Source organism: Phyllostomus hastatus, unplaced genomic scaffold (assembly GCF_019186645.2).
Source record: "Phyllostomus hastatus isolate PE091 unplaced genomic scaffold, TTU_PhHast_1.1 phas_contig_58, whole genome shotgun sequence".
In the NCBI taxonomy this organism is placed as follows: Eukaryota; Metazoa; Chordata; class Mammalia; order Chiroptera; family Phyllostomidae; genus Phyllostomus; species Phyllostomus hastatus.
The window spans coordinates 26037049-26062585 of NW_025333916.1; the positions used below are offsets into that span (position 1 = coordinate 26037049).

At 41.0% G+C, this 25537-nt stretch overlaps 1 protein-coding gene across 7 annotated transcripts in view; it reads right to left on the reverse strand.

Moving 5' to 3' along the window:
- Positions 1-25537, reverse strand: part of MAST4 (microtubule associated serine/threonine kinase family member 4) — a 527976-nt gene that overhangs the window by 60374 nt on the left and 442065 nt on the right. For 5 of the 7 annotated variants that reach the window (XM_045848314.1, XM_045848312.1, XM_045848313.1 and 2 more), the window contains 5 exons: positions 18977-19046; positions 13585-13663; positions 7566-7723; positions 5555-5630; positions 3558-3767 (listed from right to left, as the gene is read on the reverse strand). In XM_045848314.1, the coding sequence (XP_045704270.1) occupies positions 3558-3767; positions 5555-5630; positions 7566-7723; positions 13585-13663; positions 18977-19046 (593 nt within the window). Of the gene's footprint in view, positions 1-3557; positions 3768-5554; positions 5631-7565; positions 7724-13584; positions 13664-15120; positions 15130-18976; positions 19047-25537 lie in introns of all 7 variants that reach the window. The other 2 variants (XM_045848311.1, XM_045848310.1) reach the window with 1 other exon arrangement.

Genomic DNA, 25537 nt, shown 5'->3' on the forward strand with positions numbered 1-25537 from the left:
TAACTTCTTGTTGGACAATTGGGACTAGATCCTGAATTTTCTTTTACTATAATAATTACTGATTTATAAATTCAAAAATTTTAAAAAAATCTAAAAGACTGCACATATTTTGATGGTTTCACCAAAGGGAAACAAGAACTCTATATCTCAAAAAATTTTTAAAAACTCAGTTTAGATATACAAATTCCATTTTAAAAACTATAATAATAATCTGTTCCTTCTTATGTCTTACTTCTAAGAATTATCAGCCATAAATAAGGCCAAAACATACAATGGTTATATTAACTCAGATAATACTAACATTATTGGGGAATGATAGAGGGAAGCTTTGCTAAAATAACTCCAAACCAAACCACACACACAGCATGAGAAGAGTAATAGTTTCTTGGCTGCCAACAATGAGCTCCAATACTCATTGATACCCTGTGTTTGTATTTTAAGTGTTGACCGCTATAAAAAAATCCTGAGACCCAGATTTGAGGGTAGGTTACAGCTTCCCATGTATTTTATTTTCTTTTGCTAAATACACCCAAGTGAAAAAAAAGAATGGAGACATAAAAGCATTCCTGGAGAACTGACCTAGACGTCAGCACTTTAAAAGGCATCAGTTAAATCAAGCTCTCCAAACCTCAGGGCGCCCTTGCTGGGCTATGCAAAAGCCGGACAATGGGAAGGCGGCTGGGAGGCAAGCCAGACAGGCACACGGTGTCACAGCTGGGAAGTGACAACAGTTGCATCCCAGGAAAGACAAAGCAAGTTCCCACAATTCTGCTCTATCCAAAGGGGTGAGTTCCCCTGTGACCGTTTAGCTCCAAACTCTGAAAGGACATTGTGAATGTGATTCTGAGAATAGTTTTGATTGTCACAAAAGGACTGAAGGAAATGTTTATCTGTGAAGATAAATGGTAAAATATTCTTATTCATACCCAACAATGCCCTTTAAGCCACAAGTAGTCCTGCTTTTCTGCCCCCCAAAAGAAATGTTTCTAAAAATCAATAACTTTTTAATGCATTATATGGCCCATTCCAATGATTTTTGAAACCCTAAGATTTTGTTTTAACTGCTATGAAACAAGCTGTCAAGTCTCTCATACAGAAACAAAAGTGAGTGGGAGATTTCAATCGAAGTAGCTTTTTATATCAACCGCACCCTTTCCGGGGAACACCCATGAAGGAATGAATGGACAGCACAGGACTAAACTGTGATTATGAGAATCTCCTGGCACAGAACCGTGGAGCTTGGAACAGTGTCTCACAGAGGCTGACCGAAGTGCCCCCCTCACCTGCCTCTTCTGTTTAAAAATGCTCCATTTACTATTATGCTAAGTGAAATAAGCCAGTCGGTGAAAGACAAAAACCATGTGATTTCACTTATAAGAGGAATCTAATGAATAAAATAAACTAACAAGCAAAAAATAGAACCAGAGACATGGAAACAGGGAACAGTCTGACAGCTGCCAGAGGAAAAAGTGGGAGGGGGGAAATGGTGGAAAGAAGGAGAAGGGACTAGTCAAAGACCGCGTAGGAATGACCCGTGGACTTGGACAATGGTGTGGGGATGGACTGGGGGAGTAGGGGTGGGCTGGGCAGAGGAGGGAAAAGGGGGGAAAATGGGACAACTGTAATAGAATAAACAAGAATAAATAAATAAATAAATAAATAAAGCTCCATTTAGCAAATATAATTTTCAAGGTATTCTCATAAAAAGGAATACGCATAGTGTTTCCTGCACTTTCCAGAAGTTGATTTAATTAAAAGAAAGAGCAGAATTAGGTTACTTGACAACGAATCCTGACAGATCGAATAGTTGGCGTGTGGGCACACGCATCTTCCCCCTCCCACTCACTGAGGAGCCCAATAAACGCCACATGGGGAGCGAGGTGCCAGGGTGTTTGAGATGGTTTGGGGGGATCCTTGTCCCTCAAAGATCCTGCTGTATGCTGGTGAAGCGAGGACCCCAAACAGACCATCACAGTGTCCTGTGGTTGAATGTGTTGGGAGGAAGAGTGTGACACAGGCCACGTGACGGTTTTTCCTCGCGGGCAGGAAGGAGCCAGTGAAGGAGGTTAGAGAGATGCTCTTCAGCGGCACAGGTTAGGACTGGAATGGGGCAGACCGGGGAGGAAGAGGGCCTCAGCCCGGTTATGGGATGAGGGGGGAGAGTTGACCTCACGTCAGTGAGTTTAACAAGAGGGAGTCAGAGCCATGTACTGAACACATGTGCACTGAGCCCTCCACGCATCACACTTCATCCCGTGTGAGCACGACACAGACAGCGTCTGCGCACACGGACACCAGGCTCCGGGGCAGTGCGACTCAGAGGGGGGCCTGGAGACTGGAAGCCGTCCACGGACGGTTGTCAGTGCATGATGAGATCAGCACACTTATTGAGAACGAGCATTTAGCAACTCTCACAGCAATTCCACATGCTGGAACACCCAAACACATGATCATTTTCCCGTAAATTAATTTTCAATTTGATTTATAGGAGAACTGGTCTGTGTCAAATTGGAAATTAACAACAAAAAATAAAACAATGTGTTTACCCCCAAAGACAGTCTGAGATGCCTTAATAGACTGCAATAGGTTGAAATGTGAGAGATGGGAACAAAGACCAGGAAACTCAGAGGGGCAGATTTAGACGGGAAGACCCTAGAGAGGGATCTGCTCATCTCACTGCAACCAAATTCAGTAGGAGCAAGGGCAGATGGATTTCTAGATAACTAGGATGCTGATATTTTCCTTCAGTTCCATGTAATTATTCACATATCATGCTTAGAGAAAACCACTCTCAATTATATTTACATGGGCATAATTTATTCTCTATGAGATACAGAAATACAATACACCCAACTGTATAGGCTAAATAGGTTTTACTTGTAGGCTGTGGCTTATCAATTACAATCAGAGTAGCAACATTATATACTAATTCCACTCCACCATACACACTCCCTTCCCGTCCCGGATATCGTCAGCAGTTAGGCATGCAAGAGTTAGACCTAGAGAAGGCCTGTGTTTATCTGTCATTTCAGAAATTGGATATTCTGTGAGAAGAAGAACTGACACTAATGAAAATACAAGTTGCCTTTACCACCCAATACTACCTGTGGGCTAATTAATAGGACACACAGCCTGGAAGAAGCCAGCCATCTTCCATTTAGCTTTTCCGGGTATTAGAACTAGACAGTGTCATCAAATAGTACACACTCAGGCAATTTATAACTTTATGGCTAAGGGGCAGGGCAGTGGGGGAGGGGAAATGGAATCACTGCTTCAAAACCCTTCACAATCCACTTATCCTAGAGCCATAGATTGTTGGGTCCCAAGGCTCCTATAAAGGTTATTACATTAACTTTCTATTACTATAAATGACGACCAGAATCAGTTTATAGCAAGTAGCAATCAGTCCCCCCCATCTTATCTTTGCTTCCCTGGAATATGAACTCCATCTGATAGTTAAAACATGTTATGCAAATGCTCTCATAAAATTTTTCTCTCCCCCCCCCAGGGAAAAAGCAAAACAAATCAGAAAACTTCATATGCTACATGGCCCTTACCTCCTGTAGCAACTTATCTAATTTGTGCTGTAATTCAAGGAAGTATCGTGAGGTGATGAGACCCTGGTGGGATTTATCCAAGCAATCTCGAGCCAGCTCAATAATCTGATGGTGGGTGAAACTCAGCACTCCGTCTGCGAGGGGAAGAACGTGGTCAGGAGAGTAGCTGGTGATAATTTCCTTCAGACGTTCTTCCATCTGAGCTGTAGCCTATTTAGAGAAGATGTGCACACACAGATGTAATACAAGGAAACATAAATCTGCTCAATCCAATCATCACGCTGACTTTGCATTTTCAGAGACCTCCACAGTTATTAAATATAATTCTACAAATTACGTTTAAAAGAAGCCTCCCTTCTTCACACTGTACTGGAGTATATGTGTCATTACATGTCCCTCAAAACTGACAGAATGTGCAGCACCAAGAGTGAACCCTAATGTAAAGTGTGGCCTTGGGGTGACACTTTGTGTCACACGATGTGTCAGTGTAGGTTTGTCGATCGTAACAAGTGGACCACTCTGGCGGGGATGTTGATTGGAGGGGTTGTGCATGTGTGTGGTGAGGGAGTATTTGGGAACTGTACTTTCTGCTCAGTCTTCCTGAGCCAAAAACTGCTCTGAAAAATAAAGTTTACTTTGGAAGGAACAAAAAAGAAGTCACACCATGTGGAAGAAAGATTTGAGGTGTGCAAGGGAAACTGGATATCCCAGGGCAGTAATTATTTTTTCCTATGCTCTATCACATGTAAAGTGGTCCATGTAACCTTCCACAGATAACTTACTATCTGCGAACGGTAATGCTTTCACTTCAGATCTTGAACTCTTTTAAAAAGGTTGTCAAAAATATATGATAGCACTGTTTCTACCTATTCAAAGTGCAGGACTGCCGCTGCAGTTCCACGGGACAGGCCGATAGTTGGTCCTGTTGGCCCTGTCTTCACGTGCCAGGAACAAGCATCCCATACCTCCTTGATCCTTTTCTCAAAGAGCTGCAGGACATGTGCAAAAGGCCAAGGGGATTCCCTTGGGAACATAACTCCAAAAGTTCCCTTCCAGCTTCCTTCCCTTCCCTGTGATTCCCCTATTGCCTCGTCAATACTCCTCGCTTCCATTAATTGCATAATACTCAGAGAGTTTCCCTCCGCCTCCTTCTCCCCTCTGAAGTCCCAACAAGTATTAACTAGTATAGTCAGGACCTGTTTCCCTGGTGAACAAGTGACATGTGATAAATAGCTGAAATGGCTTTAATCAATGACATTGATGTTGGCTTCATTACAAATAATAAGTGTTCTACTCCTGATTTATGAAACCAAAGATTTCCTTTTGTTCTCTTCCCCAGGGCTATAAAAGTGGGGGGGGGGGAGACAAAACAGAGAAATTGCCTTCTCCCACACGTAGGAACACTTGGGTGGAAAGGCTGTGGACACAAGGTGACAGGGACTATCGGACAGCAGCTCCCTGCAGCCGAGGTGCCTGGCGACAACCCTCTGCCTGGTCCACTCCGGCCCGGTTCACATTCCTTTTGCCAGTCAAACAGGGAACACTGCACCTGCACCTCCCCTTCTAAAGTAACAAGGTCAGATATCTAATTGCTAAAGAAATAAAAAGTCATAAAAAAGAAAAACTAGGTTTTAAAAAATGGTTTTCATGACACACCAGGGTTCTGAGGAACAAGGGCACGAGAAGCACAAAGGTGGAGAGGCCTTTCAAAGCTGACTCCCTGGGGACCTCAACTCCCTTGGGACCTCGCCAGGCCCACCCAGCGGTAGCCCAACAGCAGGGTTCACGTGAGGGCCAGTTCAGCACGCAGAGTGTGGCTAGCTTTCGGCAGTTTTAAAATGTGTTAGTGATTTTCTCTCTCCAAGAAGGCTGTGCTGGTTTGTGCAAGTCGTTTCTAGATTGAACCATTACATCCCTTAACACCGCCTTGCAGACAGACAGTAAACCTACGTTGCCTGTTGGTTTCAATGCTAGGCATCTTCAATTCAACTCATTACCTTGGGGAACCTTTCTTTGTAGACATGGTTCATCATAATTATTTCATGGTCACAGCAGGTGGGAGAACGGCCGGGGCTGCAAGCAAAGCAAATTACCCTTTTAAACTTGCCACAGCGTGAAATGAAAATAAGCCTTTTATTTATAAACAATTGGTTGCATCAAAAGTACTATGCAATCTTTGTAAAAAAAAAAACATATTGGCAGTAAACTACAAAATTGGTCATTAGTACACACATACCTACCCTAAAATGTACAGACACCCTCAAAGGGATTCAAAAAGAAAGCTCAAGAAGTGGAATACCACAAATTAATTACAGCTGCACTGTATTACTCGTTCAGAAAACGTCCTTAAACCGAGCTGATATTCCGTATGCAGCGTGAGCTTGTGTGCTGGTTCCAGAAACCAGCTAATGGACTGCACTACACGAGAAATAGGACGGCTACAGAAACAGCATCAAGCACATGCTGAAGTGTGTCATTTCACACTTCTATCGCACACCTGCGCTCTGCCACGGCCCACACGGAGGGTTAGGAGCCCTCGGTGGCACAGGTGGCACCGCTGAAATCCATTTTCTAGCCTAGCAAGTATTTCTTTTGGATGCTGAGGCAGGGCTGGGCACGGTGGGACACAGGCACACAACCTCGGTGCGTTTTTCTTTATTTCAGTGCTGGTTGGTGTTCTTTCTCAGTGCCACACAGTCGTGCAACTTCAGGTGAGTATTTAAATTCCCGGAAGGAGACAGTTTGCACCCAATATCCTAGAATCTCCTTTCATAAAACCTAAAGGCCCCCTGGGTAGTAAAATACAATGTCATTCATAAATTCATACACACTGGCCTTTTATTCCATATCTCAAAATAATCTAACACATCTTGCAATTACCAAGTGTGGCTATATTTACTATCCGTTTATGATACTAAATAAGGATAAAAAATGAAAAGCCCTTCCCAGTAAACTTTAATATTAAACTGCACACCTAATGAAATATTTTTGTAAAAAAATGTAATACATCAAAATGCACCCATTCTACACCACCAAGCTCCCATCCTGTGGTGACCCAGAGGCAGACTGCCCCGATCTCCATGCAGGGAAGGAACTGCTGCCCCCATTTCTGGGACTGCAGAAGCCTTCAGCTCTCAGTCCCTTCAGAGATGGCCTCAGCCGCAGAGTCACCTTGCCCAAGGTCAAGTCCTTCCAAGGGCACTACATCCAGTGACTGAGGTAGAGATATACAGGAAGGGCCATTTGGCCTGGAGGGCAACTCTGATGGGTCGTGTCATTCGCAGAGCTCCCTGTGGGGTCACTGTAGCCCCTGGGCCTGTATGGCAGCCAGAACTCTCTCTCAGCCTCCTGTTGCTTTGCCCCTCCCTCCCACAGGTGTGCATCCTGAGCACTCCCTCATGAACGTCCTCATCTCCGCTTCACCGTCTGCTTCCTGAAGACTCAAACTGCGATATATATTACTTTTTGAAAAAGGGTCAAAGTAAAACTGCCTTTACTCAATGTCAAATGGACTATGTTTGGCATCCACAAAATTCAAGGGACAAAAACTGCTAAGAGTTTGTTCAAACTCCTGGAGAAAGTACAACTTATGATGGGAAAAAATACTGAAAGCTCTGGGAGGACTTTTCTAACGAAGAATCTAAATTCCACGTGTGAATCCAAATGTGCAGTCCCTTCCCTTTCAGCCCAACTTCTCCCTCTTAAAGTATGCACTGCTTTTGAACCACGATTAGATTGCCTTGAAATCTGCAATGGCTAGAAGTTTCTATAGGTGGACCATTTAGTCCACTGATCACTGACATGCTAGCAATTTGTAAATCGTAAGAATGTAAAAGAAACACAGTAAGATACCTTACAATGGTAGTTAACAATATCCTGTATAGGTGAAAAAACACACTATATTTACAGTAGTTCACAAATCAATGAACACATACATGTATTAGAGGACCCAAAGTCTCCCCTTGAAATGGCTGGGATTAAGTACATTTTGCAACCAGGTCTACATACCTCAGACTTCGGGAACGGGGGCGCATGGGCGAGTTCCTGCATCTGTTCTCTGCGGCGATGCTCTCGGTAGTACAAAAATGTTTCGATAAGAAGTGTAATTCATCTGGCGTTGGTTGGTATGGTAACTGATGCAACTTCTCCTGGGAGGAACAGGATGACTAAAAGAAACCAAAGTGAGGTAATATGACTACCTCAAAAAAAAAATTCTTCAGATGACTATGAGATCAAAGCACTAAAACCTGATATACCACCACTTTATATTGTCTTCTTTCCATCTTATAATGACAGTAACTAGCGCCTACATGACAATGCCTTAATACTTTCTTTGGGAGGTCAAAATGGCTTCTATATTTCATCTCCTTGGTCTATAATGGTTTTTCCAAAGACAGTTCTCTCTCTCGATGAAACCCAGCATCTGAAAATGGATAGGACCCAGCCAAAGCCAAAGCAAGAAAGACTGGAGGGAGAATTTGGGTACATGGACAGATAAGGTCTCAACTGAGTATGGCACACTTGTTTCCACTGTTGCTCCTAATCGAGCACTGACTTTTAGGTAACGTAAAATGAACTGTATGATGTGTGATCATAAACAAGGTGACAAGATCTCTCTTTACAAATTGTGCTGCCCTCCAGTGCAACTGCTATCAGTATGTGCCCCAGGTTAAAAAAAAAAAGGAACAAAAAGAGATACTTTTCTCAATAATGCCATTGCTTTAAAAATTGAATTTTTTTTCTTTTTTGCTTTGGCCAAGGCTATCATTTTAAAGCAGCTTTAGTAGTAGTGCGTTTTTAATCCCTTGAGTTTAGATTTACTCTTTGAACATTTTTATTCAATACCTGGAGCCAGGTAAGGTAGAAAAGGTAAATGCCTACATAATGCTGCTTTTAATCAATCTGAGAAATAAAGCTATAAAGCAGAGACTGGTGGTTGTTTTCTTAAGTGGGTGGTAAACTCTGTAGGCAATTCTAACAAAAGAGACTGAGAAATTTTTGAATGGTAGAAACACAGTTAAATAAACATATTTGGAAAGATACCACTCAGTAAAAAATTCAGTTGTAATAGGCTTTTTCATTTAAAACAAAAAGGTCATTAGGTTAAGAGCATGCTTCATAAACAATGAAACCACAATGCAGTGACACTAGAAATTACTGACTAGAGCTTAAAAATATCCTGATACCTTGAACTTGCAGGCCACTGTACTAAGTACACACAGAGGCATTGAGAGATTTTTATAATGTAATGAGATTATTTTATAAACCATAAAAATGAGAACACTACTAGAAAGATGAATGAGATAAACCAAAACTCTATTCAGAAAGTACAAGCACAGCCTTAAAGTCCTTCATTATGAAAGAAGAAATAAAACGCATAAACTAAGTCAACTCAAGAAATCAGGAAAAGAATAATAATAATGTAAGCGGGAGAGAAGCAGCTGCAATGAAAGCAAAAATGAGGAAATCAACAAACAGAAAAACAGAATTAGGAATCTGTACATATGTCTCAAAGGTAAATTAATGTCCACAATTCTGTATCTAAGATTTCAAAACACCCAAGTTGATTTATAAGTTTACAGTAACCTAACCCCTTTTGGTGGCAAAACATCAACTGAACTGATGGCAGTCTACTAAAAACATGTACTTAATCCACTGGGTGTGGATGTTGATTCAGGTTGCTGTAGAAATTCAGCATATTTGATCATAAGGTGCAGGCCCAGTTGCTGCGGGGCTGGTATGTATGGCCCGGGGATCGTGTTACCTTTCTAAAACGGGACAATCAATCCCAAAACAGACAGGGTCTGAGAGTTTCACATAAGGTATCAGGGACCTGTACCTGCATGAAAACCACACCCAGAGGTTTCCAGAGGGTGACTCCCTCTGTGGAGGGAGGGAGGAAAGAGAAAGGGAGAGGCTGAACAGGAAGGGCTTTAATGGTGTATTTAATGCTTTATTTATAAAACAAAGTAAAAACTGATTTTAAAAACTAGCTGCAGCACATGTAAAATGTTACTATGGGTTAAGTCTGAGAGGAAGATGATGTGGTTATGCCATATGTAGCCATGTAACTCAGCTCCAGAAGGAATGTGCCCGTGTTTACCGATGGGGAACACAGAAAACCTTGGTGGTGGTGGTGGCGGGAGCACTGTCACTTTCACAGCATTAAAGAGGCGCAGAGGCAGGAGCTTCTCTGGGGAGAGAGCCTCTTTAATCTCAGCTGGAACAAGCAAGGTGTGAAGGGAACAGAGGGCCACCAGCATGAGTCCATAGCACTCCAAAATGTCCTGGGGGTTCAGAAGGCACCAAATGCAGCCTCAGAAGTGAGTTGATATGGAACAACAGAGAAACGCAAGGCTCAGTTCCAGCAGCACGAGGGACTTCAAGGAGAACCTGGGGAGTGGAGAGAGCTTCTGGGACAACAGAGGGAGCCTGTGCCATCCCCATGACCTCACTCCCTATTGAAAAGACACCTCCACTGCTCACAACACCCTGGATTACCACTTTCACAATAGTTCGAGAATGAGTTTGGGAGTTTCTCAGTAAACTGAGTCTTGAGTCTCATTACTTTGTATTTCCAGCATGTTCTCTTAAGTGTGATGCCAGTGAGTCTCATCACCCAACCAGCTTGCACATGCATGACCTTTGACCATACCATAAGTCAAATCTGTTTTTAAAGAGTAAAAATTTACACAAAAACTGTGCTGCTAGTTCTTAAGGCAATTAAAGAGTTCCCCCAAAATGTTCTGAGTAATTATGTCATTCAAACAAGCCTTTAGTCTCTCAAGATATTTTGCAAAGGAAAGTATTCATATGCATGCATAATTTTCTTGTTATTTGAAGTAGTATTATGTAGAGTCACCTCTCACATTTATGGGTATGTTCTTATTTCCATTTGTTCCCTCTGCAGAAAACAATTTATCTGGTAAGAAATACAGAGCGGATGTCGCTCTACTGCTGCAGTTCCATATTGGTTCCTTTAAAAAATAATTTTTTTTTCTTTCTTCTTCTTCAATATTTTTTATCATTGTTCAAGTTCAGTTGTCTCCATTTTCACCCCACCACTCCACTCAACCCCAGCCATTCCCAAAATATTGTTGTCTGAATAGTATTTTGAAAAGTCTGACAAATTAATATTAACTGCAAGTTAAATTAAGTTGCAATACTAAATATTCTCTGGAAGGACTGATTAAGTTCACATGATCAAATTTAGGAATGTTGCGTTTTTAACACTTGTCAAGTATGCCATTCCCACAATATCCAAAGGATAAAGACAAGATGTTCACATGTCAGCATAAGAAGTTCTGGAATTCAGCTAACAACACAACTGTCTGTAAAACTATATTTTCAAAGTGTTTATAACTTGATTTGTAAATGTTCTGTATTTTTATTTAAAAAATAACTAAAGTGTATTTCTGATTAACTAAATGACTTATAGTCAATCTTGCAATTGAGAATCTAAGAGTAATTCAGATGAGATTTAGAAGAGAAAAATATGGAACTACTAAACAATTTTGCAGTTTTTGTTCTAATATTTAAAAGACAAGAACACCAAGAAACTGAGGGAAATGAGAAGTAGTTCTTCAAATTTTCACTCATAATTTTTAGAAACAACCAAGAGGGAGAAGGGACAGCTGAATTTTGTGCAATAGTACCTACACCGCACAAATGCCACAGTTCCTCATGTCTGTTGGCAAAAAGAGTAATTCTGAAGGCTAAAATTCCATTTTGAAGGACAAACAGGAATATGAGATCAACAATGCTATGACACCACTTTCTTCAATAAAATAAACACTTAGGAGGAATCTGTCTTAGCTGGTCAGAAGCTGTTAGAAACACAGAGTATGTGTGTGTGACTGAAAACTGTCCCAGGCAGCTTCTTCTTCAGGCACATATGGAAGTCAGGGACAGCAGTGACTCTGTTATGACAGATGGCTAGGTCAGGTTTATTAATTACAAGGTTTGTTTTAAGAAACACTATGCAAATTCCTTGAACAGAGCCAAGAGCCTGCTCATTTAGTTACTCTTGCTGATAAAACAAGGGGGTTGGTAAGCAGCCCCTCATTTTATTTTCTGCCCCTCACATTTTTGATGCATAAAATAAAGACAAAAACAGCGACTGTGTGATAGGGTATGTTGCTTGGATTAGCAAATGCATTATAAATAATTAGCCTGGTGCTGGCACATAGTAAGTATTTAATTAAAAATTGTTTTTTTAATTATTGGTACCCATCTGATTCTATGTAGCTCACCCTTGTGTGATTTACTTGTTACACACAGAAAAATCGGAAGATCCTGCACTCTCCTTTATTTTTCTTTTAAAAGAGAAATTTCTGTTTCTCAACTACAATAAAACTGGACTGAAGGGCAAAACAAGGTGATATGTAGCTGAAATAAAAAAAAGAACTGGGAGCTAGGAGACATGATATAACTTTGGGGCGTGGGGAGGACTAGATGCGAATAAGTGTAGGACAGCTGCTGAACAAAGAACCAAGGATTCTGTTTATTGGTGGCTGGGTTCCACCTGGGGATGCCCAAGGGCCTAGGGACAACACTTAAAATTTAGAAAATTACTCTTTAGTTCTTCTTGATCGATCAGTTTTGGCTTTCATTTTCCACTGCGGTCGTCCATGTTTTCAACGTCTAAAATATGGGCCAATGACCGAGGATGGCTATTGACACAATAACCAAGGGTGACTTGACTGTTACTTGGTGACATTCTCATCCACTGAAACCATGCAGGAGTTTTAAGCATCTTTTTCTGATGTGAGAAGGATGTGCCATTGAAACTACTCAAGGTTGTCTGATGTTTCACAGAAACGATCTAAATGGACAATAAACTCATATACCACAACAAATGGAATAATGGACAGGAAAATAAATTACCTATCCTCAATAAAATTCTACAAGGAGATAGTAAAAATAATCTAACAGGTTTTAACAAGTCAGTTTTAAAGGTGACTCCAAAAACACACATTCTTTTGCATCTGGAATTCAGAAACATGTCACATAAGGCAGTGATAATACCAGTTAGAGTTTATAATTTTAATTGTAGTTTCTTTTCAATTTCAGTGTTATTAAGTGTCTGACTCTACATGTTTAGCATGGAATTTGTGGAACAAAAAAACAGATGGATAGGCCTCCTTGATAAACCACAAATTTTGACAAAATGGGGATCGAAATGAATCAAAAGGGGCTCTAAAGTCACCAGGTGCATATTCCTGACTGGCACAAGGGCATTCAGACCACTCCATGAGGTGTTTATTGAGAACCTACAACAGACTGTGTCTTTCTAAATGACCCATTAGCTTCTACGGCTCTGCAGAGACAGATATCCCACAACATCACTAATCTAACCCAAGAAAGCATATATCCAACCTACTGAATCGCTCCCAGTAATTACCAGGGCTCCTGTTGAAATGCTATAGCTTAGAGCAAGTGAATACCCTTCCTCTATCCCATTTTTTATGTCTTCATCTTGTTTCTTTCTTTATCTTAACTTACTGTTTAGTTCTTTTAACCTCTCCTTGAAAGTTCTTACCCAGAAGGCACAGACAAATTTAAGGCTTGCCATTTTTTTTCCTTTGAAGAAGAAAAACAAAGACCCCCCCAAAAATCCAAAACAAACATACAAATTTCCCGCATCTAAGCCCCACAAGAAAAAAAGACCCAGGCCATCAAAGTTTAATGGCATTTTCAGGACTAGTACCACTGGCGTGGAACCAAAGCAATAAAACCAAATTGTGTTTTCCACCCCAAACTACACCAAATGGTGTTAAAACAAAAGCTCCTGATCTTCAAACTTGCAATCCTGGGACTTACTCAATTGGTGGGCCATAGTTTAAAAGCTTACAGCAAAGAGAATGTCCTTGTTATGATCTTTAGCTCATCATTTGATGCGTAACCTAGTCAGAGTGGCAGACGTACAGCATTTCCCTTCTCTTCCCTACCAGGAAACACCCAGAGAAAACACCACCTGCATGAGAGCTCCAGGTTGTGAGGGAGAGGGAAGACAACAGGCACTTACAGACACGGTGGAGCTGGGCGTGTTTGTCCCGTAGCCAGAGGACGGGAGGGAAGCCAAGGACCAGCGGCGTCCATCAGTCCTGTTGAGAATGTGAAATTAGTTTAGGCCAACACTGGAGTGCTGTGACTCGGAAACCCCAGGGAAACCAAGTATGTTTAGTCAAACAAATGACACAGACACAGTCAGTGAGGGTGCGGAAATGTTCAGCAAGGGCCAGGATAAACAAACATTATACAGCAAGCTGACTTTTATTTAAACTGCATCAATACGCCCAAACAAGGAGAAAGTGAATGGGCTGATCCATAGTATTGATCTCTCACTAATACACTTTGACAAAATGAATACCAGGGATAATTACAATGGTCAGACTCAGCAGATTCAAATTAATAAAAACAGAAAGGGAGGAGGAAAAACCCTGTTATCTGGAATCTGATGATAGGGGCCATGATCTTTGGAAGGCCCTGAAGTCCAGCTCTGTCTGCAAGAGCTTGTAGGGACCTGCATCACATCCTAAAAATGTTCCGCTTATTATTTTTAAGGTGACAGTCCTATTCATCCTGCCTGGGGAACAGAGAGGATCAGCAGGCTCATGGCTGGCTCAAGCCTTAAGTGGCAAATAACTTTAGCACCAAGAAAGGGGCTGACCTTATGCTCAGAATCTCTTAAGAGTTATCACATTCTAACATGACCTGGCTTTAAAAAGGGTTTCAGCAAAAGCCTCTTGCAGAATTTATGAGTATGCAGCCCAGCCCAGCTCTGGCTGAGAGCAGGGGCAGAGTAAAAATGCTGCACTAGTGATAGAACTGAACAAAGACTAGAGTTGTCTGGCCCGGTCATAGAGGCAAAGCTGTCAGGAGTCTTCGAGAGAGTAGTTTCTATCTCTGAATGACTGGTGATAGGATGGGCAGCTTTCCGGGCTGGATTCTGGTGATGCATTAGGGTTGTCATAAGGGTCTCATCTTCAGTGGGTTAATGACATAGTAGAGACAACACTATTGTTAAGGCAAGGGGGCAGCAGAAAGCAAATTTTCTGAAATCTCTGACACTAATTCCAGAGCCGTTACTTTATTAGCAACTTCGAGTATGACTGTGCCTTAAGAATTGGGTAACACTGCAAAGACAAACACATACACTTTTGCTGAGCAGAAACTGGGAAAGACACACTTTGTAAAGGGCCATCTGCACTGCACTCTCTGATGGGGTCATACATAGACTCCTTTGTGGTTCATGACTATATTAGAGATGAACCACATGAGAGATGAAGGGTACCAAATTTACCACAGATACATGTACAATAAGTCGAAGGCAGGGAAATTCCACAGTATTGGACTTGAATTTGAGAAATGGCACAATTAGATGTTCATGGAAAAAAAAAACTGACATTTCAGCCTAAATTGCATTCAAGGGAAAAAACAATCATAGGCTACCATGGATGTTGCCTCCAAAAAATGCGAATGGTCCACAAAGACAAAACGGAGAATTTCAAGTGGACAAATCACAGCAGGACTATGATGTTAACATTTTAGTAAAATTTACCTGTCATTTCTGTGACCATGATTGGAGTACAATTGAATCAAGAATGGTTTAAAAGAAAGAAGCAAAATAAGATGTTTATAAATATATCAGAGAGAATACATGGGGGAGAATTAAGTCATATATTCTTTAAAAATATCTTTAAACAGTTGAAAATGTTCAAGATTTAAGAAGAAAATAATTATAATTACATACTCTAAAGATATCCAGCCATCAATTAAATGGAAACAGGGTGGCCCTATTTTATTTAGCTACTTATTAAAGACTTAAAAACCCATGCCTGCACTTTATATTTTAAAATCTCCAACTTTTAAAAGCAAGAAACGGATAGGATTTTTAAAAGATTATTCAGTCCATTTAATGGCAATTATCAGAAACTAGTCTCTGGAAAGAGTGAGGGGCACAATTTTCCCCCACCGTGATTCATTAACTCTCCTTTCCCTCAGGTGTCAATGAACTTACTTCAGATGAATGAGCAATTCCAAGAGGAGCCATGTTCTTATTAGCTCTGAAGCATAAATTACATTTGCTTACTCTGGAAAACACACTACTAGAAAGATGTTTAAACAAGAATGTGCTCAGGACCTTGTGCAGCCACGGACCAGAAATAATTTATGTCTTATAAAGTTCCCTAAGTTGTCCTTGTTTATTTATTTAAATGGAGCACAGAGGAGCACTGCATTTTTCATCACCATGACAACCATAAATCAGAAGTCACTATATATGCTGTATACAGTACTTAAGAGACAATGCCCTTTTTTCAAGAAAGCCAACAGACAAGTGCAGTTTGGATCCCACTAACAAAGTCTTTTCTTTGTAGTAGCTACCAATAAAATGTTATCTGAAGACCAGACTATATTCTTGTCCAAGCAACAAGACTTTTGGAAAGAAGTGTTTTCTCTGTGAGTTGAAGTTTCAGCGTTACACTAAATGAAAAAGTAAGAAGGGAAGAACATCTGATGGGAACACGGGATACAAAGAGATTGGCCAAAAAAAAAAAATATCCTAACATCACTCACAAAAAATTAGATGAATATGGTTTACAACAAAGAACAAAAAGTTCCCACAATCAACCTAGCTATTATAACTGTATGAAAAGGAAGCAGATTTCTTTATTTGTTTAATTGTTATAGTCACCTGGGGTGACACATTTTATATTCTAGTTGAAGTTGGACTAAGCGAATATAATGTAACCAGCTAAAGTTTGCTCCACCAGAATTCTGACAGTAATTAGCAGGTTGCTCTGCCCACCAGCACTCAGCAAGTGCCTTTTAACTTGAACTCAGCAGGCGGGGCTCTTCCACTAGTTTGCTTGTGGAAATACATTCTGATATTTAACCTGGTAAATAACAACAAGACAACTGGGAGACACACTTGACATTTATTCAGGACTCATGTGCCCAATGAAAGTGAAAGCAATTTATAATGCATAAATTTCCACAACTTCTGGGAAAGGCAGAACAAAGTCACCACCTCCATCTTCCTGTCAAGGGAAAAAAGGTAAGGACTCAATAATTCCATGATCAGGTAGACTGTGAATCAGCATTACAGTTAGCAAAGTAAAAATATGTTTACTTGCTTCAGACAATATCAACTACACTCCGATTCTCAGTTTCATTCATTTTCACTCAATATTAAAAAATTAACTAAATAATTTCACTCTCAACTATGTATTAGATAATATGGAAAGCAAGTGTGTCTCATCATATTTTCCAGTCCAAAATTAAACTATTATATTACAGAAAATGTCTCCTGGGAGAGTATTATGTATCACATGGTATAGGATCAGAAAAGATGAATAATCTGATCTTTAACACTTCTCCCAAGGATAATTTTAAAAACAGGGCAATCTCTTCTCTGTTGGGCCAAATAAACAAAACAATAAAATGTGGAAATCTCAAAATGAAATTACTTCCTAGGCTCAGAAATTTACACCAAACGGAAACAAATGGAGAGCCATGAGTGGGGTTTCCATGTTCCCTAATGAAAACCAGCTTTCAAATGGGAGAGAGAGACCCTCAATAAATCAAAATACGCCAATTTGAGTTTCCATAGCAAACAAGAGGTTCTCTTTACTTGAATAAAAGTTTGAAAAGATGATCACTCATGTCCTAATCTAAATTAATACTTTTTGAAGAGTGTGGAAGGAGTTCCATCTGGAAATTCATGCAAAATGAACTACAGGTCTCCTGTGATAATCCTCTGTCACGCTTTATGGTTTGTTTCTCAAAAATTAACATGCCTGGGGGTTTGTGTATTTTTTTAATAGCAAAGAAACCAGATTCATCTGTCTTCCAGTCACCCACTTAATTATTAGATTCTCTTCATTTTCATAAATCTGGCAGGATTAAGAGGCTGTGATATCTGTCATGTTTAAATGCATGCTGTAATGAGATTGCATTTTTCTTATTACTTAAAATAATTGAATGCATTCCTTTTTATAAAAAAAGAGATGTGTTTTATAGACTATGGTGAGTTCTTGTTTATCAATTTTTATAAGATTTTTCAGCTAAAAGAGTAACACCACCATGAATTAATATTCATTGGGCAAACACAGGCTTTGTGGGACTGGTTAATTTTCCCATTTTCTTCACAGTGCTTAAAATGCGGAATGAAAAAAAAAGTTGGGACGAGAGGAAATCAGGGTGTACATCCTGAGAAGTTCTCTAGAGATCATGTCTTCATTCCTCTCGTGTCTCCCCAAGGTAGACACGTAACGTTTGAACACACAGTGGGAGAGTGTGTGATGTTTACAAGGGCATCTTAATTACAGAGAAGTCTGAAAATACTGCAAACATCCCGTCTCTGGGTCCAGTAATGTAAAATGCATTACACGCTGACAAAAGGCAGGGAGGGTACTGCAGGCTTTGCTGGAGAGTAACGTGTGTAAGATCTATTTTTTTCCCCTAAACCCACCTATGTGTCTTTATTATGTGCTATTTTAATTCACTTCAAAGTATGGTTAGGATTCCGAGGAAAATTCAGCAAATATCTAGGATGTTCAGACCATAAACTGAATTTATCCTGAACAGTCAGAGACCTGGCTGAAAGGCATTTTATTCTCTGTGTGTTTTTCCCAGACAGAAAAGGACAGGCATGTGTGTGAGTGGGGTGACGGGGCCAAGGCAGTGAAAGTCTGAATCTGACAAGGTGAAGTACACTCATTTCATACGTGGAACACGGAGAAGGTGGCTAGGTAGCCTCCGCTAACTGGGAGACATCAGAGTGGGTCTGGGGCTGAACAGGCTCCATATGAGCACACGTGCCCGCTGTCCTTGGAACAGCAACACTTCCTCCTGACTCCACCTAACACATGTATCCTTGATACTTGGTGCCCGATTCTAACCACAATAGGAAGAGAAAACAAAACTTCCTACAGTTCATGCAGGGCAGGCTTTATCTCAGGGAGACCAATAAACTGCTGGCTTGATGATCTTACGTAAAGAGGCATCTCAGAGTTTATACCTGTGATCCCCCCAAAAGTCACTTTATTTTGAAAAAAGTGCACTTCGAAACAACAATAAAATATCGCACCAGGATACATATATGAATCAAGTGCTTACTGTACAAGCTCAGGAAATTCACTACAAATCTGTTGAGCACCCAGCATACATAACGCACTGCACAGGGCATGGGAGGAGAGACGGAAATGGCCATTTACTGCCATCACTGGGAGCCCACCATCTAGGGACTGACCAAGGGAGGTAGCAACAACTCTAACATGAGGCAGAAATCATTATTGAAACTGTTAAGGAGTGTTAAGGCAAGGGTGTAGGGGGTTTAGGGGAAGCTGGGGAACATAGGGGTGGGGGTGGGGTTCTCTGCATAACATTTTATTCAACTCACAAGAAATCCTTACCTCCGTGCAAATGAAAAATGGGCTGAGGCACTGGGGGAGAAATTTCTTGGGCTATCTTGAGGGCTGTTGCCTGCAGAGAGAGAGAAGGAAGTAATTTACAACGTGATTTTGTTTTTGTATCATTATCCACATCCAGAACTTTCTTCTCTTTAGTAGCAAGTTTCTGAACACTTCTGTACAATGTCCATCCCCCAATAACGGTTTAGATTTCCCTGGAGCAGGCATTTGGGAGAGGGGGCGGGAAGCGGAGGGGGAACTGAGTTCCATTCCAGCACAGAATTCCAGGCATGGACGATATATGAGTAAACTCACTCACCTATATCACCAACCAGTGGTACTCCTTCTATTGAATAATCTAAATATTTAAGATCAGTCCCATAGAATAACAGATACATAAGGTTTTGTTTTGACTCTTGCAGATGCGCTAACATTTCAAACAGCCGATGGATGGGGAAGCGCGAGCTGCAGAGGGGCCGTGTGGGACGGCCTTTCCATTGCAGGGAGGTAGTCTTAGTATTTTTTATTTACAGTAAACTGAATAAAAGTAGGAGTTCTTGAAAATAAATCCTCCTATCTCCTACTACACATTTTCAAGGTGTTCGATAGTTTCAAGGATATGTTAGAACAAGTCATAGAATACTGCGGTTCAGACCAATTTCTCAAACAACCTAGATCTATCTCAGCACGGCCAAAGTGGCCCAGCAGGATTCACCTTTCTCAATACTACAAAAGATTTTTTATTTATTTAAGTTGAAAGAGAGACACACAGATCTTTGTTGTTGCACTTATTTATGCATTCCGTTTACTTGTTGCTTCTTGTGTGTACCCTAACCAGAGATTGAACCCGCAACCTTGACATATCCAGAGGACGCTCTAACCAACTAAGCTACCAGGTCAGGGCTTCCAATACTTTCTTCCACAGATCCCTCTGTTCCTAAGCAGCTAGGCTGTGACTGGCCAGGCAGTCACACAAAGCCTGAAAAGCCACAGTCACACAAAGACAGGCAGAGGGTGTGCTCCCGAAATACTTCTGAGGCGAACAGAGCGTGGACTGCTCGCTGTAAGAAGAACAGCTCCTTGGGGGCTTGTTAGAACGCTCAACCAGCTGCTGATCATTGAGAGAGCTTGGCAGGCAGCTGGTGTGGGGAAGTTCGGGACACTCCAGACCACCCTGCTGTCCTCTGCATGTTTAATTAGATTGGCAGAATTAGCTCAGGACCCGATGGGGCTGTAGCTGGTTTCAATAAGGAAGTGAGGAAGGCCACAGACTAAACCTGTAAGTTCTTGAAACACAGAAAATAATTAGGAAAATATTTTTAATCCTTAACAGCAAGTCAGTTGCCACATTACTGATTTTGTAACAGATGTGACTACTGTAATCAGGTGTACAAAATACAAGATGGCACTTAAAGTCAGTACCTGGCTGTAAAGGTAAACACTGTATTACCTCTGTGTAAAAAGAACAGGCAGTAAAGAGGGTAGGTTTAGTCTTACCTGGGGGACTTCTGAACTGGCTCTACCTCTACTTCAAGTTTTCAATTAAAGTTGCAAATTTTATAGTGATGTCTTCAACAGATGCCATTAACTTTATGACAGACAGCACAATTAAAGCCACGTAACAGGAAATCACTGAAAAGCACTTTTTTTCTCTTTTTGTGGATAGAGAATCAAGAAGCATTTTCCCCCTGCTGCAATCAAATTGATCATGCCGTCGCATCTGTTGTTTGTGGGGCCCCTGGAGAAATGGATTCTGCTTTTGCCATCCAGTAATCTGAAACTATTTCTGCCCATTTATCTACATGGCTAAATTAAGTGCTTTCAACTCCTCTCAAAAGCCTTCGTTCCCTTTGCTGTCCTCCTCCCCCCACAGAACTTAGCTTATACATCACTCTTCATATTCCTTAAAAGGTCTCAAGAATATCAGGATGGCTGAAATTTTGTTATTTAGAAGGAAATAAATCTACTGCCAGAAATTTTCATGTGAATTTTGTTTTTCACTTGGAAGAAAAAAAAATGATCACTTTGCTCACACCCCATATAGAGCAAACTACCAGTAAATTATTAGGAGAAACAAAATGACTGTTTGAAGCCAAAGCATTTTCAGAACAATCCCTGCTCCCTATTCACTTAGAATAAATAATGAGGCCAATGAAACGTGTCACTGACTCTCAGCCCTGTGTTCTTTGTAAAGAAAGCTCCGTACCTGGAGACTATATGAGATCAACCAGAATAACTAGAGAGTGCTAACTGAATATATGTAAGAGTCTGAAGGAGGAAAAAAAAAACAGGGAATTAACTTAAAACCCCTTTCACTTTCAGAGACTTTAATGAGTGGCCTCAGGAAGACATGTAACAGCTTACGATACATGGTGACCCATCATTCGGAAATTGAATGGGAAGAGACAGAGATACAGAGGTAGGTTAATTTATCTCTGCTTTTAAAAAAAGATCAAGGCTACCATCAACCATTTCTGATCTTCAGCTTCTGCCTTTTCATCTTTTGCTTCTTTTCCATCTTGTGCTGCCTTTCCAGGTCCATTCATTGAAAATGTTCCTCATTTTCTTCTCATGAACTCCTATACTGCTATAAAACCCCAATTCCCACATCTTCAACTCGAAACCTGTCCTGTCTGTCTTACTAAGCACAGATCCTTCTTGTTTCAGGTCAGACTGAAATACACCCTGCCCCCCGCCCCCCACACACACATTATCACAAAGGCTCACACGAGTCCTGGGCCATTAGAGAAAATGAGGGTGTTGTGAACTAGAATACCTGATAATTCCTTAAGGACAAGAGACTATGGCTTAGTTTGAAGGCAGCTCAGCAAGATGGAGGTAAGAGAAGAAACAGAAGGACTTCAGGAAGGGACAGAAACAATCCAAACACAGCGGGGCAACGCAGCAGAGACAGACTCCAGGAAAGCCGTGAGTCCAGACTGGTAAAACCAGTGAGGTGCCCACCTGGTTTCCTGGGGCTGGCTAGTGCGAGGTCTAGGCAGGTGTTTGGAGGCAAGAGACAGATGCCAGAACCTTTAACCTGGCACGAGGGCTCGGGGTGGGTGAACAATGGAAAGGCTGAGGAGGAGGAGCCAGATTAACACACGGAAAGCCATTAGAAAAATTATTTGGTGAGCAAACCAAGAATCATTGGTGATGAACTAGAAATAAGTGATGAGAAAGATCATGGACAGCAAATGACCCAGGTTTCAATGTGGGTAGATGGGGATAATGAGAATTCTCACTGACAGAGAATTTTGAGAGGAGTGCCGTGGGGGTAGTCACAGAGGAAAAGGGTGGATGAGTATTCTGCAGATTTTTGTGTCATTTATTACAAAAAGTTCCTCAATTTTTCTTTGGGAAAAATGACATGGTTAGTAGAATTGATAGGCAGAAGTCAATCTCTGAAGTCTTTTGTTCTTATTTAAAATAAAAATTTGATTTCTACATTATGTACTCAGCCTTTGAAGACTTAGGGACACTAGTTGTACGTTGATCAAAACAACCGCTAATTTAGAACTGATCAAATTATAAATAAAGCACGTCTTCTATGTTCTTAACTCCGAGATGAGGGCCAGACTGCTGTCGACAAGCACAGAGCTTCCCCGGTCCGAGAGCGCAAGATGGATTGAAACCAAAGTCCTATACATGACCTTCACTCCTCACAGCACTGCCCTCGGAATGCATCCCCACATCTGCAGAGCAATACCTGAGAGACTTTCAGATGAAAACTGGTGCCAGTTAATTCTCTGCCCATATGTGCTGCACTTGCTCATAACTCAGATCCTGCTGCTCCCAGGGATTTGCTGACTCTCGGATGCTGGAGTGCGAGGACACTTTACGCACTGTCGGCACTGCCGCTGACGTTTCTGACCCGGTAAAGGGAGCCTGAGCAGTGGTCAGGCGCTGGGTAGGTAATTAACCGCATGGTCCCCGGGGGGATCCGCAAGGCTAATAAACAAGCAGTATATCAAAATGGTACGTTACCTAATGGGACTGCACAGGGTGCCTCATTTTAGAGGCAGTTATTGTTAAGACAGTGATTTCCAGATTAATTAAACTGTTTGATTGCTTTGTAATTAGGTTGGAGAAGTCCTGTGTCTTCACCACAGAGAAACAAGCTGCAAATCTTTTTAAAAGGCATATGCTATACCCACTATAGATTATTAATGTGCTTTTAATAGCTGTCTGTTCACAAATTGATAGTTTCTGATTGCCTTGATTTCCTATCAGGACTGAGGGAATCCAAGAATTAATGATAATTGCCATTTGAAACTCCTAGTGGATGAAAAGTAAGCCCCTATTTGAATCCTTGTTGTTATGACTTAATGATCTGCCTAAATGATTTGCGATGTTTTAAACCGTAACAGTCAGTGGTGTGTTTCTTATTGCTTTGTAGGACCATCTCGGCAATGCACAGACACCGCTTAAAAACCTTCCGCCCTAACTTCACACAACCAAACCTCAGATCTTCTGCAGTATGAATGCCAGCAGATAAAGGGGGCAACGGAACAGTTTTTGTGGGCACCTGAGGCTGAGTGAACTTTCAAAAATAACAGTTCGAATCACCTGAGAAGTTTGCCTACCAGATCCAGCTGCCGCCAGAGAGTTAGAAATCTTCCCTTCACTTAGACAGCTGTCTCAGAAACTGGCTCCTCTCCAGTGATAATTGCAGAATATTAATTAAACCTGGACAGCTGTTTAGACTCTGAGTGGACACAGAAAAACCTTGGTTGGCCTTCAGTGGAACTGTCTCTGGGTAAGTTGCAAAGGAGTCACAGTAGGCCAATGACAAGAAGGAGGCTGATATGCCCAGATTTTCAAATAAAGACAGCGTTCAGTATAGGGGACATCTGTAACAGCGTCAATGATAAAAAATTTTAAAAAGATACTAAAAAAAGATATCTACAATACACTGGGTGTTGATAAAAGCTAAAAATAAAAAATAAAAAAGACAGACTTATTTACAAGGCCTATTCACAATGAACCAACACTTTTTGAAAATCTGGGCTCCCTGAACCTCTTTTGGTTTTTCCCATCCCCTTACCCCGTGTTGGTCCTCCTATAGCCAGCACCACTACTCATTGCCATCTGACTGACGCATTCAACAAATGTTTATTAATCCTCCCTCCATGACACAGAAGGCAAGAGTATGACTTGATGTACATTTAAAAAAGATCCCTCTAGCTGTTCTGTGGCCTGTGGGCTCTAAGCAGACAGGAGTGGAAGGGAGAGCAGCTAGGAGACTACTGGCACAGACAAGGTGAGAGACGACAGTCTCTGGAGAGATGCACATCTCACGTATGTTCTGGCTGCACAGCCAGTAGGATTTGCCGAAAAATTAGATTTAGTGGAATGATGGGAGAAGAGAGGAGACAAAAATGACTTCCAGGTTCGAGGACTAAGCAAATGAGTAGACAGTGAATTAATTGAGATGGGGAAGACTGGGGGAGGATAGGGTTTGGGAGTGTGAGAGAGAATTAAGAGCAAAACTTGAATATCTGGGTAGGCTCTAGACTCTTACTTACACAGAGAGGCACCAGCTCAAATAATTTCAAATATGTTAAAATGTGCTCAGAGTCCAGACTGTGTGCAATTCTATACAACAATGTTACAGCCAGTTGCAGTTCTCCTATGTAACATTTATGTTATATAATTAAACATTTAAAAATTGTTATAGTTTTTATTGTACTTGAGAACAAGTAACAATTTTTCAGCTCACATTATTTAGTGACTAATAGATTGAATAGCCTGAATTGAGTAAACTGAATTGATCAGTTTCAGACACTCAGACTAGTCCTTGCTAGGGAGAGGCTTACAGAGAAGAAAAATCGCATAGGGTACATACTGAAGTTTGGGTAATGACAATTTCAATCATTCTGTCTCCTGTCACCATAGGTAAAACTGAATGAAATATAGTGACATATATAATATATCTTATTTTTCTCTTCCTCTCACTAACTTATTCTAAAGTGCTAGTGAGGGATAAATCCTGGTTACATGTACAGACACATAAAAAGCACATTTTGATTTCTCAGTGCCTAACCTAGTCCCTGTTATACAGTAAACTAGAAACTAGAAATATTGTTTTTTCTAATGAATAATTATGTATTAAGTTTTGTTTTATGCACAGAGTTTTGAACTACTTGGTAGGACAGATTGACAAGACCCCAAAAAGCTAAAAATCTACGGACAGAAGCACATCTGTGCATCACCAACTCTAGACTCCTCTTGTGAAACTAATTCTGAATGCTAATTCATGTGGAAAAGAAATTTCTTTTAAACCAAAGCACTTAAATGTATCAACATCGTTTACTGAAAAACTGAGTGATAATACCATATAGAGAACGTACTGTGTCATAACAGACTCTTAATTGTGCATGTAATGTTTTCTAAGGAATGCCTGGTGAGGTTATAGGGTGAAAAACATGCAGGGAGTGAAGAGGGTTTCAATAACAGGCCAATTGCCATGTCAGACAACCCTCACAGACGCCTACTCTCTCCGTGTTGCGAAGCCGCTCCTCTGGAATCCGTATGCCGTGTTTGAAATGCTGTGGCACTGAC